The 18,569-nt window shown below is 40.4% G+C and overlaps 1 protein-coding gene across 1 annotated transcript; it reads right to left on the bottom strand.

Annotated features, from left to right (window-relative positions):
• Positions 1 to 16,756: 16,756 nt before the first annotated feature.
• Positions 16,757 to 17,346, bottom strand: LOC113327967. Its single transcript, XM_026575070.1, has 2 exons — positions 17,014 to 17,346; positions 16,757 to 16,909 (listed from the first exon to the last, which is right to left on the bottom strand). The coding sequence occupies exons 1-2, from the start codon at positions 17,344 to 17,346 to the stop codon at positions 16,757 to 16,759; spliced, it is 486 nt and encodes a 161-aa protein (XP_026430855.1).
• Between the last annotated feature and the right edge of the window lie 1,223 nt (positions 17,347 to 18,569).

The raw sequence follows: 18,569 nt of genomic DNA on the forward strand, positions 1-18,569 counted from the left end.
TGAAAATTTGCCTGACTCGCGCTGGTAGGGTGGGATCTCACGCCAGACTTGGTCTCCTGGGCTAAATTTCCTTTGGTGAACACGTTTATTGTATTCCCGAGCCAATATTATGTGGTAGTTTTCTATTGTTTGGATAGCGATCTCTCTGTTCTCCTCCAAGTCGTCTAGTTTGGAGAGTATCATGTCCGAGGTCAGGTTCTTCTCCCATGCCTCGGTCTTCGTTGTGGGGATCATCGCTTCTGTGGGTATGATTGCCTTTGTGCCATATGTGAGGGCGAAGGGGGACATTCCTGTTGCTTCCCTTTTGGTAGTTCGATATGCCCATAGGATATTGTGCAGTTGCTCTCACCAGATAGCTCCATATCCATCAAGCTTCTTCTTGAGTATATAGGCGATGGTTTTATTTGTGGCCTCTGCCTGGCCATTGCACTCAGGATAGATCGGTGTGAACTTATCTTTTCTGATCTTGAAACAGTTGAACAGAAGATCGATATTTTTCCTGCTTAGTTGGGCCCCATTATCGGATGCAATGGAAGCCGGGATACCGAAGCGACATATGATATGCTCAAATAGGAATTTGCAGACATCATGGTCTCTGATGTGTCTTAGGGTGGATGCTTCCACCCATTTGGTGAAGTAGTCTGTGGCTACTATTAGATATTTTCGTTAGCCGGTGCCGGCTCTTAGTAGTCCGACAATATCAACCCACCATTTGGAGAATGGCCAAGGGCTTAACACGGATTTTAAGTCCATTGATGGTGCATGTCTTCTTTTGCCAAATTTTTGGCATTCGATGCAGGTTTTCGCCATTTGTTTTGAGTCCTCGTTCATGCGAGGCCAAAAATACCCCTGTAGTCTTGCTTTGTGGGATAGGGATCGTCATCCAGTATGGTTTCCTACGTAACCATAATGTATTGCTTTCAATATGCTCTTCCCTTCTGCAAACGAGAGACATCGAAGGAGAGGTCCAGGGTAGGATTGTTTGTATAACACACCGTCTCGAAGCTGGTAATTTCCGGACCTTGATATTATCTTGTGGGCGGAAATTTGGTCGCTTGGAAGGTGTCCATTGGCTAGATATTTGATGATTGGTGTCCTCCAGTCATCTTCTGGTAGAGTTTCCTCCTGAGCTACTGAGTCCACAACGAGGATGTCCATGTTTCCTTCCAAAGGGATGGAAGGGAGTAAGACTCTTTCGATTCTAACATTGGTAGCCTCAGGGTTTACTTCCATGGAGGCAATGAAGGCTAAGGCATCAACATATTGGTTGTTAATCCGGTTTAAGTGGCGGAACGTGATGTTTGGTATCTGCTCAATGTAATGCTTGGCGAGTTGATGGTATCGCTGCAAACATGGATCAGAGACTTGGTACGTTGCATCTATTTGTCGGATGACAAGTTGGGAATCGCTCGTTAGTTGTACATTTTGGATGCCGAGTGCGATTATCACTCGGAAGGCATGTATTATCGCCTCGTACTCAATTATATTGTTGGTGGCGGGGAATTCAAGTCTCAAGCTGTAGACAATCCTTCGGCCTGTCGGGGTGGTGAAGACCATTCCGATGCCCGACCCTTCCGAGTTGCACGAGCCATCAACGAAGACTTCCCAACGATTTGGGTCCTCGGAACGAAGCAGTTCGAGAGGGTATGCTAGTTCATCTTCCATTCCTGGGATTCCTTCGACTTCGTCAGCGTCGTATATTGGAAAATCATCTAAGAAATCTGCAGCCACCTGGGTCTTAATTGCCGTCTGGGCTTGGTATTTCACACCAAATTGTTTAATTTGGGCTCCCCATTTGGAGATTCTACCTGCTCTGTCGGCATGGTCAAGCACGAATTCTATGGGGGCTTTTGTGATGACTGTTATGGTATGTGAATGAAAGTAAGTACGTAGCTTCTGCGTTGCGTAAACCAAAGATAATACCATTTTTTCGATTTTTGAGTAATTTCTCTCGGCAGATGTCAAAGTCTTGCTGATGAAATAAATTGGTTGCTTCAGTTCTGTGTCTATGCGAGTAAGTACCGCACTGATTGAAGTGTTGGTCGCCGAGAGGTAGATGTAAAGATTTTCGCCTGGGCTGGGTTTTTGGAGGATTGGCAGGGTTGCGAGATGTTCTTTGATTTTCTGGAAGGCTTCCTCGCAAGCGCTTGTCCATGAAAATTTTTCACCCTTTTTTAAGGTATTGAAGAAATCTCTACGTTTGTCATAGGATCGGGCGATGAACCTACCCAAAGCCGCTAGCCGACCATTTAGTATTTGCACGTCAATGACCGTGGCTGGAGAGGGAATTTCTACTATAGCGTGTACCTTCTCGGGGTAGACCTCAATACCTCGTTTGGTGACTAGGTAGCCCAGGAATTTGCCTGAGGTGACTCCGAAGGTACATTTGGCGGGGTTGATCTTCATGTTGAATTTTCTCATTTGCGCCTCCGAAGGTACATTTGGCGGGGTTGATCTTCATGTTGAATTTTTTCATTTTCGCAAAGATCTCCTTGATATCGTCTGCATGATTCTGGGGGATTTCGCTTTTGACAAGCATGTCATCTACATATACCTCAATGGTTTCATGTATCCAGGCATCGAACATCTTCTCTACCATTCGTTGGTACGTGGCCCCTGCATTTTTCAACCCAAATGGCATTTTGGTATAGCAGTATAGGCCACGAGGGGTGAAAAAAGCGGTATGCTCTTGATCTTCCTCGGCGAGGGGGATCTGGTTGTAGCCAGAGTATCCATCCATGAAAGATAGAAATCCATATCCTGATGTTGCTTCCACAAGTTGGTCTATGCTAGGGAGGGGAAAGCTGTCTTTCGGACAAGCTTTGTTCAGATCGCTAAAGTCAATACATATCCCTACTCCTCCATTCTTCTTTGGTACGATGACCATATTGGATATCCATGTTGGATATTGCACTTCTCGTATTACTCCTGATGCTTCCATATTCTTCAACTCCTTTTGGATAAATTCATGGTATTCCGGTGCCACCTTTCTCATCTTTTGCCGCATGGGCTTATGCTTTGGGTCAATTTTTAAGTGGTGAAAACATACTTCAGGGTATATTCCTGGCATGTCTTCCATATGACATGCAAAGATATCGGAATATTTCCTTAGGATTTGTATCAGTTTTTCTTCCTCCTCCTCGCTGAGGAGCGTCCCTATTTTTACCATGCCCAGGTTTTCGGGTGTTCTAATATTTACCTCCTTGGTTTTCTCCGAGGCTGAGAAGTTCGACTCGAGACTTCCAACATCTGAGAGGTTTTGTATGGGTCCCATGGGTGAGTCCGACGGGAGACATTGATCTGTTATAGATTCATCGCCTGACTGCCTGATTTCATTAGTTATGGATATGTAAGCGTCGATTTATGCCTGGTGTTTGGCACTCTTAGATCGTCTCTTTCTGGACCTCGAGGAGTTCACTTTGTTCTCTCTATATTGGAATTCTACCTTGTAGAAATACTTTTCTTCTCCGGGATCTCCAGTGATTTCTGCCACACCGTCAGGTTTAGGGAACCTTATCTTCCGATGATATGTTGAGGCCACCCCTCTAATCCCATGGATCCAAGGTCGCCCCATAATTTCCGCGTAAGGTGATAATACATATACCACGCAGAAGGTGGTTAGGTTGACAATCTTGCCAGCCCTAATTTCTAACGTTATTTCACCTTTAGGACGAGTTTTCGATCCGTTAAGGCCAAATATGCTGGGAGGTACTCATCTTTGAGCCCCATTTGTCTGAATGTTTCGTAGAACAATATTTCTACTGAGATGCGCCGTCAATTAGGATTTTGGGCATTGCCCATGGTAGTGCTATGTTTTTTGCTCCCTCGTCCTTGCATTCGGGGAGTGCGATGACCATTGTGACCACGAGAGGATCGTTGTGATTATGCTCTCCTTCTGGTGCCTCCGAGGCTGAAAAGCTTATGGGAACTTTCATCCATTCCTGTAATGGGGTTTCCTTAGTCGTACTGAAAACTTCATCATCCTGGAAGTTACGTTTGTGTATTCACCCTGTGATGCTCCCTTCTCTCACAGGTGAGGTATTCGTCGAATGCGAGATGGTGTTGCAATTAAAGTTTTGTTCCTCGCAGGGGACTTCCATGCAATGGGGAGATGCCCCTGTGGCTGGCGAGATCGCCGATTGTATGTTGTGTTTTTGGGACTCAGACTCGTTGACTTTGCCCTGTGAGTCCTTCGCTGATTCCTTACACGAGCCTGTCGTGCTGCCATGGAGGTGATGGGATTCACGGGATTCGGTACGTTCTGGTGGCTCACCATATGATAGAATTCTAGTACGAGTTGGGGACTGCGAGATTCTCGGTCTCGCAGTCGAGCTGGATTCCGCCGGTTTGACTCCTTGCTCGCCTTTGTTTGGGATTAACGTCTGGGGGACCCCTTGGATGAACTAGCTTCGCGTTCAAGTATGCCTTTACTCCACCTAGGGAACTGGCTCGTTTCCACCGCCTTTGATGTACCGCATTGGTCACCTTGTAGTTTCTCAAAGGAGTTTTCCTCCTCTGAGGCCTCGTGTATAGTGGCAAGCGTTATTCTCCTCTTAGATTTTCGTTTTATCCTTCTGCTACGCCCTTTGGGTTTCATCATTCTCTCATTCAGAACTTATAGATCTTTTTGTACGATCACACTTGTAGTGTTAACATCGTCGAGGTCAGAAGAATTACTTTTCTTGACCTCTGAGCTAGATACTCGCTGTGGTAAGTGGTTCAACCCTCCTGGTTGAACAAGATGGCTATCATTGTTCTTCTAGAAGGGGTTTCCACCGCATTTGGAGTTGGCTCTCCCCGACACTGTCCATCGGGCTCTCTCTCGCCTGGGATCAGAGCTTCTCATTTCTCTACATCGCCGAGTCCTTCTATTTTGGCTCCAACATTTTCACCTTGGCTCGTACGAGCAGATCGTCTCGTACCCATTACCTTCCCTGCATCATATGCAATAATACTTAATTTACCCTTTTTCTAGAAAAGTGGGACCCTAAGTTTGCAGGTCACGTGCAATTACTAAGCTATAGTTCAGACTAGACAGTTTAGTACAGGAAGACTTTGCAGTAAGTTTTGGTAACATATGAAAATGTCAAAACATTCATTTCAAGAGTGAGGTATTGATGACGGAGGGAAAGATGCTTTTTCAGTCCTCTCTTTTCGAAGAAATAACTCCATCATTACACCTCCCTTTTTTAGGAAAAGAATCTTATCAGGATGATTGAGTGCGTTTTCCCATTCTAGGAAACATATCTTATCATATTTTGATTTTTGATTCTAAACAAACTTAGAGTCTGATGAACGATTATGTACTCATTAATCCTTCCCATTGACTTAGATTTAGCTTCTTAAGAAGGAGATCTTGGACTTTGTTGAGTTTGATGATTAACATCACGAAAAAGTTGTGTTTTCAACTCTCATAAGGTGATTTCTTCCTTATGTAGTTTACTGACTTGCAAATCTTCCCAACTCTTTCATGGAGGAGATCGTTTGAGCACCGAAGTGTTTGAAACTCCATATTTACTCCGATCTACAACTCTCCTGAGCTACTTGAGGAAGACTTTAAAAACCTTGAAAATAACAAGAAATCTTAAATAAAATTAGTGGAAAAACGTAGATCTGTTGATCTTGAGGTTCTCCTAGACTTCTTAGATCGTGAAGACCATTTTTGAGTCCGAGCTCTACTCACTCATCTCAATAGAAATCTACTTTGTAGTGTGAAAACACTTCTCTTACAGAGATTATGAAAACAATATAGAGCTGTTGTTAGGTAGGTAGATTAGATCTTCATACCTCCCTGTTTCTAGCGCCAAAATGTAGTTGCATATTTTCTGACTACTACACCCAAGTGAAATTATAGACTAAAAACTACTTAAACATACAAGATCAAAGATGAACAAGATGTAAATAACATGAAAAGTAAAGATGAACACAATAATATAACGTGGTTCGGCCATGAAGACCTACGTCCATGGAGAAGAAGATGTTTTCTTATTGATTATAAGGTCTTACCCTTGAAAGTGTTACAGATCTCTTCTAGATTTCTCACTTTCTCTCTTTCTAGATCTCTCTCAGGAATTATCCGTAGAAATACCATCTAAAATGTTACATAAGTTGTCCATATCCTGGTACATGCACTGACATTTATAGGCTAACTAAACTCGTGGTGGTGTGGTCGTCCGAACTCGGTGAGCTGTCTTCCCTCGCTCTGGTTTCCTCGGGATGACATCCATACTACTTCTTACGATGGCTCACTGGGTTCTCCATCCGAGTTGTCTCGCCTTCCCCTGGATCGTGCCGGCCTTCTGTGGAGAACCTGGTGCTCTGGGTCGTAGTATGGATCGCCAAGTCTCTCATCACGATGCGGAACTACCCACGTCTTGTTCTTATCCTTCATTAAATGCGGTCTTGATTTTTAGACTTGACCGTCTGAGCAGATTAGACCTTTATCTACACGCGTCATTCATGTGGCGCTGGTGCAGTCGCCTCGACTGAGACAAAACTACCTTTTGGAGGATGATTCGGTGCTCCTACCTTATCACCTCATCATATGTTCATCCCTTAAGATGCAGACACGTGGACATCGGGTATTTTACCCACATACACTCTATATGCATGTTATTACAGAAATATGGCTCCGTGTGTGCAAAATACAAAAATAATGTAAAACTTCCGTATACTTACTCATCCCGTACTAAAATAAGAAAACAACATACGTATTGAGACCAATCAATTTCGGATGGCAATAGTCCTATAAAAGTGTCTAATTATAAAGATATTATGATCAAATTAGAATCCAGAATAAGAAAACAACATACAGTAAAACTGTTTGTACCATGAGTAAAATTACCGCACATAGGGCCAGAATGTTTCCTGGGCCACTGTTCAGCCGTCATCCAAGACCGCTAACCAGTTAACCAAAGAAGCCCACCAGCCTGCCCAGTATTACAAAGACCGGTCAATGGTCAAAGTCAACGCTCGCTCAACGGTCAAAGTCAACCGTTTGTCAACTGCCAAAGTCAGGTTGCACGTCGCACCTCTGGCCAATTTTAAGTCATATTGCCAGCAGTGCTGCTAACCAATTTCCAACCAAGTACTCTGTCGCACTGCCATCCAGTTTCTAGCCATGCTGCCAGTTGTGCTGCCAACCAGTTCCCATCCATGTTGCCAGATGCGCTGTCAGCCAGTTCCCATCCATACTGCCAGCCCATTCTGTCTGTCAACCATCAATCCAGTCTGCTAGCATGCATAATTAATAAAAGAGGGGAGTTTCATGGGGTTTTATGCATAATTAATGCAAGGCATGGCCAGGAGGCATGGAATGTTAATTCCACCAGTTTCATGCTGAATTTATCATGGAGGCATGGATGAGCAGTTTCATGCAGAATTAAACATGGAGGCATGAATGAGCAGTTTCATGCAGAATTAAACATGAAGGCATGAATGAGCAGTTAATGCCATTTAAGTTTATATGGAAATTAGGTATTCAACCCTATAAATAGGGAGGAGCAGAAATCATTTGGGAGATGGGCTGAGAGAGAAAAAGGGACACTGTAATTGAAATATCAATAAAATATCACTGCCAATGGGATTCGTCCGTGGACGTAGGCAAACCATGCCGAACCACGTTAAATCCGTGTGTCTGTCATTTCTGAGTATTTCCTGTTATTAGCCCTGTTTTCATCAACAACACCAAAATCACCGTGTTTAGTGCCTGGAAAAATTTCTGGGTGCAAACATTGGCGCCGACTAAGGGGAATACGAGAAAAGGAATCGTGTTTTCCCATTGAGAAAATTTGTACAGAATGCTTTAAAATCATGTTCGTGAAAAGGATGTTTGAACGTCGTGAAAAATCACTGTTGCAGCCCAGTTTGATCGTAATAGTTGCAGTCCAGCTGATCGCAGGTGCTGCTGACCAGTTAATCGCAATTACTGCAGTCCAGATGATCGCAACTGCTGTAGTCCAGATTCGCAATTCGAGATTTGATGAAGCTATTACCTTCTGAAACTACTAAAAATTGCATCACTACAAAGCCTGATGAAAATGTTGTCAGGACGTTCGGTCCGCGGAAAAAGATGGCGTAAAAACATCGACAAAATTGTTGCTGAATATTTGATCCGCAACATGGATTTCAATCACTGTAGTCCAGCTGATCGCAGCTACTGCAGTCAAGCTAATCACTGTTAGTGCAGTCCAGTTGATCGCAACTACTGCAGTCCAGCATCATAGTCAGAGGCCACTAAGACTGACTCATTGGAAAGATCGCTAAGATTGTTGCCAGGATGTTCGATCCGCAGCATATTCAATTCCAAAGTTGGAAAAATTTGCTTCCCAAATAACGTAGTATCTACATGATCGCAAGGTTGTCAAGTTTCCTACATCTCTAGGCACTTGAAAACCTTAGATAATACCTCCTGAAAAGCATCTTAAAAAGATCCAGAAAACGCCACAAAAGTGTAGCAAAACGGTGGTGGAAAGTCCATGAGAAACGGCAACATGCTCAAGAACCGTTGCAAGAAGTTGTTGAAGGAAAAGGCAACAGTTTGGAAAACTGTTACAAAAAGTTTGAAGGAAACGACCACAGTTCTTGAAAAGATAACAGTTCAGATAACCGTGACAGAAAATTCAAGACTAAAGATCACAGTTTAGCAAAACCGTTGCGAAAGGTTCTCATACAGGAAAAATAATTACTGATATATGCCAATGGAAATACCCCAATCTAATTCTGCCACACTAATTCAGTATTTGGTTTCTTTAACATTTGGATTTTTCTTCAGATTGATTATTGTACAAACTCAATGTACACTGTATTTCTTCTCTTTCAGTAATTTTTTTGTCTGTTCACTACTTTTGGTTCATTAGCTCTTCGTGATATTGATTCTAAGATGCAGTAATTTTGTATGGTTGAAAGTGAATGGATTCTAATTTTTGATTTTGTTGGATTTTTTTGTTATATTAATTGTCAAAGTAGCATTGATTTTATTGATTTTTGTGTTATTGATTCTAAGATTCATTAGCTCTTTATGTTATTGATTTTGTTGGATTTTTCTTACAATCGGCTCTCTCACAAAGTAGAAAAATTAGATTTTGGAGGTTGGAGAAGGTAACCCCTAACACAAACAACAGTCGAGTTCTGTTTTTGTGTTTTTGTGATAATAATTTTTCTCGCATCTTGAGTTTTTAGTTCTTTCTGTTTTTCATTATACAGTTTAGTATCCACTTTGTCTGTGCCTTGATATTTTTTTTCCTTTCAAGTTTCGAATTTTCATTTTAAAATTTTGGGTTATTGGCAGTTGGTAATTCATAATAATGAATCATGCTTCCAAAGTTCACTACACCATCAGCACCATCGTAGCCAGCTCTGTTAGGGTACCGATCCTAAACTCGTCATAAGCCCATGGATAGAACTCAACTCGAAAACCGGTTGACTAGATGAGGGAACCCATTGACTTATAAACTACCAATTAAGCCCCATCTAACCAATGTGGGACTAAGATCCCAACATCCCACCACGCTTCCAGACTCAACATCCTCGTTGGCCCACTCTATCGACACTAACCCGAAGGTATCCCTTTCTCTTATGGCGGCTTCATTCCCCTATCAGTATTCAATGCGGGTGACAACTACGCCCATACGTAGGTGCCCCAACACTTTAATCTAGCCTATAGGTCACTCCTTCCGTGGAGCGGGCATGAGTCGTGGTGGTTGGCTCTGATACCAGTTGATAGGATCCTGATACTAATCACACAAGACCCTAATACTAACACAAACCATGGTAACCAGTTGATCCGTTGATTGGAGATCAACCACCTCAATAAGCAGAGCTTACATAAATTGTTTTCACTAATTTTCTTGGATTAATACAAACCCTAAAATCTCTCTTAAATAATATATTTTCACTTGTTTTTAGAGAAAATTGCGGTCAGCATGCACAATTGTTTCTTCTGTATTATAACCAGCATACCAGTCATGGTGGTCTTGTGTGATTATTTCCTTGCTTTCAAAGTAATGTTTATTATAAATCCGTAGTTTATTTTAGTATTTTAGGGTTTGTACTAATCCAAGAAAATTAATGAAAACAATTTAAGTAAGCTCTGGTTATTGAGGTGGCTGATCTCCAATCAACGGATGAACTGGTTACCATGGTTTGTGTTAGTATTAGGGTCTTGTGTGATTAGTATCAGGATCCTATCAACTGGTATCAGAGCCAACCACCACGACTCATACCCGCTCCACGGAAGGGGTGACCTATATGCTAGATTTAAGTGTTGGGGCACCTACGTATGGGCGTAGTTGTCACCCGTATTGAATACTGATAGGGGAGTGAAGCCGCCATAAGAGAAAGGGCTACCTTAGGGTCAGTGTCGATAGAGTGGGACAACGAGGACGTTGGGTCTGGAAGCTTGGTGGGATATGAGGATCCTAGAACTTCACCCATGCCGTTACGGCACGGTGTTCATAATAAGTAAAAGAAGAATATGTCAGTTTTAACCGTTGTAATTTTTTTGTTGGATATATATAGTGACAATATTTTTGATTTTTTTTTGAGAATTGCTAGGTTGACCGTAATAGCTGTCTCGAAGAAACCACCAAGTGAAACATGTAGTGGGACCAACTGAGAACCTTTACTATCCAAAAAGTAGATTCTTATCCTATCATCCTTGAATTCTTGTAAGGTTGTTTTTAGAGAAAATTGCGGTCAACCTGTACAATTTTTCATTCTGTATTATAACCAGCATCCCACCATGCTTCCAGACCCAACGTCCTCGTTGGCCCACTCTATCGACACTGACCCGAAGGTAGCCCTTTCTCTTATGGAGACTTCACTTTCCTATCAGTATTCAATGAGGGTGACAACTACGCCCATACGTAGGTGCCCCAACACTTTAATCTAGCCTTTAGGTCACCCCTTCCGTGGAGCTGGCAGGAGTCGTGGTGGTTGGCTCTGATACCAGTTGATAGGATCCTGATACTAATCACACAAGACCACCACGATTGGTATCCCAAGGGGTTGGGGATGTTGGGATACCAATACCAATCTAATATATAGATGCCTTTAGTAATTAGTTTAGGATTATTTCCTTGCGTTTCAAGTAATGTTTATTATAAATCCGTAGTTTATTTTAGTATTTTAGGGTTTGTACTAATCCAAGAAAATTAATGAAAACAATTTAAGTAAGCTCTGCTTATTGAGGTGGCTGATCTCCAATCAACGGATAAACTGGTTACCATCGTTTGTGTTAGTATTGGGGTCTTGTGTGATTAGTATCAGGATCCTATCATCGGGTATCAACTAGGTTTAGATCCTTATTCTTATTCACTACATCTTCCGCTGCTATACCATCCCATCCGTATCCATATTATTAAAAAAAACACGAACGATTGATTGCTGACATTATCTATCGAAAAACATCATTCAACGATTCAAAAAAAAAGTGAATACTCGATTTGAGGTATTTGTATCACTATCGTCAAGCACACTCGTATCTTCCTGGTGAATAGGGTAGGACGACACGTGAGTCTGGTGACACAACAACAAAAAGAAAATTCACCAATTCTGGTCGGGTTAATGACCACTAGCATTACATGTTTGTTTAGCTGTTTCTTTTGGACTTCAAGATTTTCTTTTGGAGTTTGTCAATGACGCCAAATACACCATTAGCTGCGCTGCTGGGAAAAATACGTGCAGATACTATAGCTTCTAGTGCAAAACTTGATTCCATACTTGCAGAATTAGGAGGTGTGCCTTCAACAAGTTTGAAGTTCCCAAATTTTAACGAAGATGACGCGGATGGCTGGCTTTTTCAAGCACAAGAATACTTCATTCTCCATGGTGTAACTGACGCCGAGAAAGTATCCATGGCTGCTGTCCATCTCAATGGTGATGCAATTCGTTGGTACGAGAGGAAGATATATTATCTAGGAGAACTAACATGGCCACAGTTCCGTCGTACACTTTGTTCTCTGTAGTTGTAAGAAATCTTACAACTACACTCCACTTAACCTAATTGTTTCTCTATCTAATCATCATGGAAAATTATCTTATTGATTTATTATATTCAGATTATTTACAAGATTGATGGAAACCTAAAATAACACTTTTTGTAAACTAAACTCACTTTCTCTCTCTTTCAATCTCTCTTACAAGACTTTTCCTAGAATCCTCTACAAGACAACTACTCTCTCCTTTATATAGGGTTTTACATAATGGATGACAGCTAAGAATCCCTTTATTTTCGGGATCACTGTGCGACATATTCACTCATATACAATCGCTCATCTTCGCATAGCTTACATCTTCGCATAACTCCTCACACTTTACCCGTGACTTTGCTGACAACATCTGATGTGACATCTCAATTTGCTGTGTGCGATACTCCTCGCGTATGTTGTGTTCTTCACTTCACGTAGTTACTAATATGTGCGATATTGAAATCCTACATTTTCCTCTTCTCATGTCGCTTGATTCTTTAAAGTGACCGATATGAGAAATTCTCCATTTTCAAATCACACATGCTTATCCTTTTACATTTTATTTTATCGACAGTTATCCGGATTTCAATCTCCTCTCTATACGTGTTGATTTTCTTCCTTTTTTACATGCTTGAACCGTCTCCAAACGGTAACCTATTTTCACCTATTTAAGGGTTTTATCCACAAGATTTTCTTCTTTCATCATTCATCCTCTCTCTCTTAATCTTCGTCTGCTACTTCCCAGTTCTGTTGCGGTTGTATTGATTTCTTCTGCTATTGTTCTTCTACCATGAATCCCGAATCAAGGTTCGTTTCTTTTCTTCATTATGATTATTGATTTTAACCATTACTTATTATTATTATTATTATATGGTATGATTCCCATACTTTTGGAGAAAAATATCTTCAGTTAGTGCTCTTCGAATTATGCAAAGACCCAATTCTTCTTCAAGTGAAAATAAAGAAACGCAAAAAAAGAAACCCAGTGTCGATAATGATCCTCAAAACAAGGAATCTCACAAGAGGAAGGCTTCGCACAATAAAGAAGTAAGAAATACTCCACTGTCTCTAAATAATATTGTTGCCTCTATTTCTTATCTTCTTTATTTTCGCATGCTTCTGATGCTGAAATAGTTGATGGTAAAAAACAGAAAGTTAAAAAGTCTCGCAAACCCGTACCTCTCTCTTCAAATATTTCTATTTTAAATTTTACTGCTGTAGATGTTGTTCCTGTATCTACAGTTCAACCTTCGCACACTAATCCTCCTATTACTCCAACAATAAGTCAAATTCCTGAGAAAGATGTTTCTGTTACCCATATACTTTCCCAAGGTTCTGAGAAGAATGGTACTGCTACTCCTTCACCAACAAATACTCTTATAGATGAGAATGCTTATATTACGTATGGCGAGCTTTTTAAAGATTCTCCTGCGAATAAGGAGTTTTCTCTTAGCCAAATCCTGAAAAATACTCCCCCTGTTTCCTCTGCGAATCCATCGCATCAAATTTTTCCTTCACCCATTAGCTATAGCTCTTATCCGAACCTTCCTCAAGATAAATCCACCATCCCAACAACTTCTACTACTCCTCCTTCTCTTTCCTTATTGGATTCTCTTCCTTTGAATAAAAAGGGTTTGGATAACGTAAAATTGGTTACTCAAACTCTTTCCGATGTTATCAATTCTTCCCAATCTTTAACCGATGATCCTTCCAAAATTCGCTCCTATTCTGACTTAAATCAGCTTCTTCGGGAATTTCCAATTGACAAGGCTTCACGAGATGAGGTCCTTTCTCAAATTGACCCGAGTTTCCACGTCGCTCTAGATGTTTTGGTAATTATCCCTCACACCTTAACTTTTATCTTCTTTAGTGACATTTCCAAGTACTAATCTTTATCTTTTTATTTTTAGGAATCTCATCGTCGTATGATGCTAGCTGAAAAGCATTTTGAGTCTAGCTGTTCTCAATTGGAACTCTCGCAGAAAAATTTCTTTGGAAAAGGAAATACAAAGATTGAGAGGGGAACTTCAGATTTCAAATTTTGAGGCTGAAAATCTTCGCAGCGAAAATCAGAAACTTAGAGGTACTTATTTTTATCTTTGAGTCACTTATCGTATTTTTTACTTCTTCGCATGCGTTCATTTTTGTAAATTTCTTCATGCATTTCTTAAGATTTAAACCAGAAGCGAACGAATGAGAGATATGAATTTCAATTCCTTGCCGAAGATGCCCAAGCGAATAACACGAAGTTACAGTCTTAACTAAATCAATTAAATCATCAACATTCATATGGACATAATCAGATTGACCATCTTTCCCATGAAAATGACCGTCTTACTCAAAAAATCGATTTTCTTAGCGATCAAATATCTTATTTTTCTAAGTTATCACACGACGCTGACTTACTTCATCAAACCTTATCAGAAGAGAACCACACCCTTTCTAGGGAAAAAATGTCTTTTTCAAAGAAAGAAGCAATGTTTTGAGAACAATATTCAATTTTTCATGAAATAAATGAAAACCAAGCGCGAACTCTTCGCGTACAGAAGGAGCAGTACGAGACTTCCCTTAAAGATCTGAGTTCCCGAAATGAGAAATTAATTCAGAATAATATAAATCTTTCTGTGAAGAAGAACCAATTTCAAGAACAATATGTCCAGCTGAAGAATTCTTATGACGTTCTTAAGAAAAAGAACAAATCTCTTTCTTCTGAAGAAAAGAAAGTTCTCTCTCGTCTCAGTGGTTCAGTTGGTGATGGATTTGATAAGGCTGTGGAAAGTATGAAGGACATACCCTTGCTTTTTCCAAATTCTTCCAAGGTAGTCAGCTAGGAATGATTGCCTCATGATAATTTCTCAGCATTTTTTTTACGCAGTGTTAATTTTTATTTCTACTTATGGTTATTTATGATTTTTTGTAGATTCTGAAGCATCGCACAAGTCTGCTGTCGCTCAACTGAATTCTGAATTATCCAAAGTTCGCAAAGAGTATGCTAATCTGGAATTATCTCGTGGTAATCTTGAGCTTTCTCTTTCTGCGTCTCGAAACAGAGCACGAAGAAGGTTTGCATTCCAGAAGAATTTTCTAGAGATAAATGCTAGAAATCTTGAAAGGGATGCTATTCGCAAAGGCCACTCTAGTGCTCAATCTGTTATTGATGGAATTCTTTCTAGCAATTCTCTTCCAGCAGTAAAACGTCCCGTATGCAATGTGGGTGCAGATGAAGAATATCCTGAACCAGATAGCGATTTTGACTTTTTAAGCGATGATGAGAAGGATCAAGGTGATGAAGAAATTCAGCTAGAAGAATAGAAATCTACTAATGATGCCGGTATTGAGATTGAAAATCCTGAGCCCAGCGCTAAAGTCTGATGTTACTGTTTGATCATTCTTGATTTCTTTTCTTTATGTTGATGTTTTTTGGTCCTTCGCACCGCCTTTAGACTTGTTTGTTGCAAGGAAGATAATACATTGTTATTTTAATTCCCATACTTGCCTCTTATTATATTGCTTGTAATAAAAAATTGTGCGAATTTATCAGTAGTTTATTTAATTTATTTGGGAGGTCTTATGCTGCCTTCCTATGTAAAGGTCTTATTTTGCCCCATTTTTCGTGCGACGAGATCGCAGGAGGTCTTTGTATTTTAGTACATTGACCCATTGATATCTTCTTATCTTTTTTACTTGTATTATTTCCTCTTCAGGTTTTTTGCATAAATGTCACAAGTCTTAATACTTCCATGAGTAAAAGCCTTGTGACATTTACGTCATTTTACACAATTAAGCTCCCTAATAGAGGGTGCCGTCATTATCTTCCCCTATGGTGCCCCTTCAAGGAGGCTTACCTCTATATGGTTAAGATTATGGCTCTTCCCATCCGGCTTTTCAACAACCGGCTGATTTCGCAATCATAGGGTTTATGGCAGAAAGATTGCACCCTAAGTGGGGTATCTTCGGACCGAGTGCATCATAGTCAGGACTTGTCAAGAGTGGCAAGGTACGCTCCAGACGCCCCTGGAACTCTTGACTCAACTGTGTACCTCGGTGCCCTGATCGAGTTTCTGCACTCCTTGGGAGAGACTTTCTCACCTTAGGCTCTCAATCTAAGACTAGTATCTTAAACTGAAAATTTAAGGTATCTCTCCCGTATGGGCATTATAGTTTAATTCTCACCCCAAATCTCCACAACTCAAGTTTCGGGGTCGGTGTAGCCTTCCCTTGAGTCATGCCTTCTAGGTCTTTCCAATTATGACGTGCGTTAGGTCTTACTATTTTTCCTCTTGCATATGAGCGAACTAGGGTGCACGCCATATTTGCATTCCTATCCAATCTAATAATAAATATCATTTTCTGTAGCCTTTTGCAAAGGTCTTATTTCTCTTTTTATTAACTTTTTCGCGAAACGTTCGCGCTACATTTCTATTCAAAAATATGAACTTTTAAAACTTCAACTGTTTGTACATGCGAATTGATTCGCAAGTAACTATGGATAATATTTCTTCAAGAACTGTCTATTCCAAGGGCGATCCAACTTACGACCTGTATCTCATCATTCAGGATCCATTAGTTCATAGGCTCCCTCTCCAACTATTCGTTTTATTATATAAGGTCCATCCCAGCTTTTCTCCAACTTTCCATCTTTTCCTCTTTGATAAATTGGAATTTCGCGTAGCACCAATTCGCCTGGTTGGAATTCTCTTATTTTAACCCGCTTGTTGTATTCTCGAGTTAGTATTTTTTGATAATTTTCCATATGATGCAAAGCGACTTCTCGTACTTCCTCCAAATCATCCAACTTTGTTAAAATCAAATCCGCACTTAAATTCTTTTCCCAAGCTTCTGTCTTTGCGGTAAGGATGATCACTTCTGTTGGTAGTACTGCCTCTACTCCATATGTCAGACAAAAGGGCGACATTCCTGTTGCTTCTCTCCTTGTAGTTCTGTAAGCCCATACTACATTATGTACTTGTTCGCACCATCCTTTATTGTGCCCTTCTAATTTTTTCTTCAGATTGTCTGCGATTGTTTTGTTCGTAACTTATACCTGTCCGTTACTTTGAAGATACAAAGCAGTAGATTTTCCACTCTGAATTTTGAACGCATTGAGCAGCATTGTTATATTCTCGCCTTCAAACTGCTTCCCATTATCAGACACCAATTGTGCAGGAATACCAAATCTGCATATGATATTTTCAAAAATGAATTTAAATATGTCTTTATCGCGAATATGTTGAACTGCTTTTACTTCTGCCCATTTAGTGAAATAGTCAGTTGCGACTATTAAGAATCCTTTTTCTCCCGTCCCTGGGATAAATGGACCAACAATATCTATTCCCCATTTCCCAAAGGGCCACACATTTGTCGATGTATTAAGCATAGCCCCAGGTGCATGTATCTTCTTTCTATGACGTTGACATTCTTCGCATCTTCTCGAAACTTGTTTTGCATCTTCATGCATATATGGCCAGTAATAGCCCTATATTTTTTCTCTATATCCAAGTGATCTTCCTCCACTATGGTTTCCAGCATCGCCATAGTGTAATGCCTTTAGAATTTCGATTCCCTCCGTTGGCGTAAGACATCTAAGTGAAGGTCCAAGAAATGATCTCCTATAAAGAACCCCATCCCTTAATTCATAATTTGTCGCACGAATCTTTAATTTTTGCGCTTCTAATCAATTCTCCAATCATTTTCTTCGCTCACATTTTCTTCTTGTATGTCGTCTATGATCATCACATCTGTTTGCACTTCCGCACTCTTTTCTATAGATGGTAACAAAAGTGTTTGTATTTTTATATCCCTTGCAACTGGATCTACTAACATTGATGGTATGAACGCCAATGTATCCGGAAGCCTGTTATCTTTTCTCCCTATGTGTCTCCAACTTATTTTAGGAATTTTCACTACTAAATCCATAACCAGTCTCCTATATTTTTTCAAAAATGGTTCATTAGTACTATATGTGCCTTCTATCTGACGAATTACCAGCTGGGAGTCGCTAGTTATTCGCGCATCCTCAATTTTCATTTCAATTGCTAATCTTAGTGCATGAACAACCGCTTCATATTCAGTTTCATTATTTGTGGATGCGAAGTCTAATCTGAAAGAATAAGCCATTTTCCTCCCCGTTGACGAAATGAATACAATACCAATCTCATTGCCTTCTCCATTGGAGGATCCATCCACCAAAATCTCCCATCTGTTTGAGTTTCGCCCAGTTAATAAATCATTAGGATTTCCATGTTCATCATCCACCTCCATCAGTTCTTCTATATAGTCATTTTCTTCTACTGAAAATTTTGCGAGAAATTCTGCGATAACTTGAGACTTTGGCGAAGATAAAATTTCATAGCCGATCTCATAATTTCCTAACTGTGCATTCCACCTTTATATTCTTCCCGACCTCTTCGAATTCTTCATTGCATTTTCAATTGGTACTCTTGTTAATACTTTAATTTTGTGGGCTTGAAAATAAATGCGAAGCTTGAATGATGCATATACCAGTGCGAAAATCATTTTTTCGATTTTTGAATAATTTTTCTCTGCGCAGTTATAGGTTTTGCTTATATAATATATTGGTTTCTCCACACCTTCCCCCGA

The sequence above is a fragment of the Papaver somniferum genome, unplaced genomic scaffold (genome assembly GCF_003573695.1).
Source record: "Papaver somniferum cultivar HN1 unplaced genomic scaffold, ASM357369v1 unplaced-scaffold_107, whole genome shotgun sequence".
Lineage (NCBI taxonomy): Eukaryota > Viridiplantae > Streptophyta > Magnoliopsida > Ranunculales > Papaveraceae > Papaver > Papaver somniferum.

Coding starts and splice junctions, on each gene's coding strand:
- LOC113327967 (XM_026575070.1), bottom strand. CDS start 17,346: ATGCTTAATACATCGACAAATGTGTGGCCCTTTGGGAAATGGGGAATA. Junction 16,910..17,013: donor ATCTTCAAAGTAACGGACAG/GTATAAGTTACG, acceptor ATGGGCTTACAG/AACTACAAGGAGAGAAGCAA.